Consider the following 3,405-nt stretch of genomic DNA (forward strand, 5'->3'; position numbering starts at 1 on the left):
TTTACCATCTTCAATCTGAAGAAGATACTTCCATGTAAACAGCAGCTTCCTGATTCACCCCCCCATACTAGCTAGGATTTCAGAAAACTGGTTTAATCCAGTTTTCCATATCTTTGGGCTTTAGAAAATCAGAAAACATCTTTTTGAAAAATCTAGTTCCATAAGAAGTCCTCAAACTGTCCTTGTTGGAATTTACTGCAAACTTTAATAACAATTACCTGTCTTCCTGTGCAGGAGAAAAGAACTGCAAAGAGCTGTTAGACAAAGGATACAGGATGAGTGGTTGGTACACCATTTATCTCCCAAACTGTATGGCCGTCAATGTGTTGTGTGACATGCATACAGAAGGAGGTGGATGGATAGTAAGTAAGAGTGAAAAGGAGAACTTATAGAGAAAACATTTAACGAATTTCATTAAGGATGGGGTAGATTTTATTTGAATAAGTTTGTCCCTAGAGATGACATCACCTATTTGTCAGCATTGTGTAATAACCTCCTGAAAACTGAAAATGAAAGCAATTTTCTGCATACTATTATGAAGATTCAGAATTTCTAAAGCAGAATTTCAGGCAAAATGGCTTCTGCCTCTATTATACTGCAAATCTCTTTGTAGTCCCAAACCAGCTGGGATGTGTTTAAGCAAAATGGAGGCTGGTGACCTGAAATTATAATTAGCTTAATACTGTTTCCTTAGAAAACAAGAAAAAGACAAAAATGATAAGGCAAAAATGAGGACATGGAAAGAAAGGCAAGGAAGTTTTCTCTCTGCTGCAGTCAGTAACGGTAAAATTTCCAAAGAAACTCTTTCAAGTTAAATGAGATTTGAACACTATGGAAAATTGGGATAATTTACAATACTAACAGCATCTTCTTTCTTTTTCCCCAAAATTAAATTTCAGTCAAATCAATAAAATATAAATCAACAAGACAATTTGATTCAGAAAGTCCAAAAATCCCACATCTAACTGTCTTTGTCCTCTCCAAAGGTCTTTCAGAGGAGAATAGATGGCTCTGTAGATTTTTTCCGTAATTGGGAAGAATACAAGAAAGGTTTTGGCAGCCAACTAACAGATTTCTGGTTAGGGAATGAATATATTCACTTTCTGACATCTTTTGGTAAGTATCATGTTTTTCATTCACTTCACCCCATCAGCTTCCCTCCATGCTTAATACAAAATTGTATTTGGTGAAGAACCCTAAACTGCATGTTAGGCAAAAAGAGACATTCTGAATATAACTGTTCATTATTGAGTGTTTTTGTAGAATGAGATAGACTGTGGAATTGCCATCTTAACTTTGTTTAGGTGGGCTCTTAGAGGAAACAGTAACCCTGAGGACCACCATTACATTGGACCACAATGCCGTAACAAGTAATATTACCCATAAGCAGCCTTGGCCAGAAAATTTATATGCAGAGCTAGTGGGTTCAGAGTAGTTGCTGCAGTCACACTTGCCTCAACTGTATTGTGAGGCAATGGACAAATAACCTATCTGTCAAAATCCATCCTTGTCTTACATTTACACAGAGAGCCTGCCTGGSAGGCTTGAAGCACAATAACTGGGAGGTGTAAAGGCTGCTCTGGTCTCTTGTTCAGGCTTCTTTTGTTACTTTCACAATCAAGAAATTTGAAGCTACACAGAAATTGTGGAGCAGAGCTAAGAAGACCTTTATGCCCAGACACTCATAGTATGGTACACAAGACACTTAATCAACTAGATTTTCAACACACTGGAGGTTGTGTGGGTTCTTAGGGTTGTTACTAGCTTTTCAGTTAATGTTTCTGAAGACACCATCTTTAAATATCTCCCAGCTAAACCCTTGTGAGTTAGGCTTCACCAGGCAAGGCTTTGAGCATGTCCTTTTTCATGCTTAGTGACATTCTGATGCTGGTACATCTCCTCAGTTTTGTCTAATTCAGATGGCAGCTTTTCAGCCAACAGAGGTAGGAAATAGCTCTGGAGAAAGGAAGGGGTGCTGGTGTCAGAGTTGCAGGAAAGGCATCCCTTCTCAAGGAGGAAGCTGATGGTACTGAGTAGTAACTCTGACTCAAACATTGCCTTCGGAAGCCTATCTTACAGATGTAAACTGATGAGGGAAAACAAGGAGTGAGTGTTTCTCTTTCAAAACTGCTTTTTGTAGGTACTCAGGAACTTCGCATTGACCTCATGGATTTCAGTTACAAACGCACATTTGCCAAGTATGAATCATTCAAAATATTTTCAGAGCGAGACAATTACAAGCTGAGTCTTGGAAGTTTCCTTTTAGGTACTGCAGGTGAGTGTTGGGCATTATCACAAACTTTCATAGCAAGAGAAGGTCTGACAAATGCAGCAGCAGCACTGAAGAATAGCTGCAGCATAAGCAAGACAAAAAGGTTTCCAAGAAAAAACACTTGTACACCGGTTCTGAAGTCACAATCAACTCTTCTTTAGCCCTCACTCAGCCATTTTACATTAACATCAGTGTGACTAAAGTATGACTAATTCAATAGCTCAGGGACTGATTTATTTGGATTTCAAAAGGATCTTACTATATGCGGATAAACTGGTTAAGATTATATTTTTAAAGCAGACCTCACTTTGTTATACAGAGAATTGGGCCCTACATTCTAACACTAAGGTTAGAGAGAGAGGTTTTTTAATGATTTAAGCATATTTACATGCTTATTGTTTCCTGCACTTACTGCTATTGGAGTTAGCAATATGTTTGGAAAGCCTTATATAATGCACATAACTTGCAATATTTTCCCTTTTTTCCTGTGTATTGCCTGTTTACACTCAAGGGCTAGTCAATTACTTTCTGTTTTCCAAACAGGTTCTGCTGCTTTTTGAGAGATATACTCACAGGGTTCTCTTGACCAAAGGCTTAATTTTGATTTTGGCTGAAATTTTGAGAAGCAATTTCTGTGCTTAAGCTAAAGAACAATATTTTTGTGATAATAAGATATGTGTATTCCTCAATATGAAGACTGAAGTAATATCACTTTGAATTCTTGTGCAAATTCAAGGTTAGATTTAATTGTGCGCTCAAATGCTAAAATTGTGTGACTGGATACTGTCGTTAAAATGTTTTGTCCACCTTTTGGTAGTAGATGTGTACACTGGGGCTATCTGAATACATTTTACCATAAATGCTAATATTGGTCCATTCTTTCAGGGGATGCATTGTCAGTCCACCATATGATGCCATTTTCAACTAAAGACCGAGAGCAAGATCCTCAGTCAAACCAGTGTGCAACAACCTACAAAGGTGCTTGGTGGTTCAATGATTGCCTAGATTCCAATTTAAATGGGATGTATGAGTATGGAGAACAGGATACATATGCAGGTGGTATAATCTGGAAGGCAGACAAAGGATATTATTACTCCTACAAACAGACCGAAATGAAATTTCGCCCCATTTAA

The 3,405-nt window shown here is 37.8% G+C and overlaps 1 protein-coding gene across 1 annotated transcript; it reads left to right on the forward strand.

The window, feature by feature from the left end:
* Positions 1–245: 245 nt before the first annotated feature.
* LOC146593975 (ficolin-2-like) lies at positions 246–3,405 on the forward strand. The gene is made up of 4 exons (XM_085308356.1): positions 246–362; positions 987–1,116; positions 2,141–2,275; positions 3,158–3,405. The coding sequence occupies exons 1-4, from the start codon at positions 276–278 to the stop codon at positions 3,403–3,405; spliced, it is 600 nt and encodes a 199-aa protein (XP_085164482.1). The 5' UTR covers positions 246–275.

Source organism: Rhea americana, unplaced genomic scaffold (genome assembly GCF_003343005.1).
Source record: "Rhea americana isolate MKP2758 unplaced genomic scaffold, rheAme1 scaffold_273, whole genome shotgun sequence".
Taxonomy (NCBI): Eukaryota; Metazoa; Chordata; class Aves; order Rheiformes; family Rheidae; genus Rhea; species Rhea americana.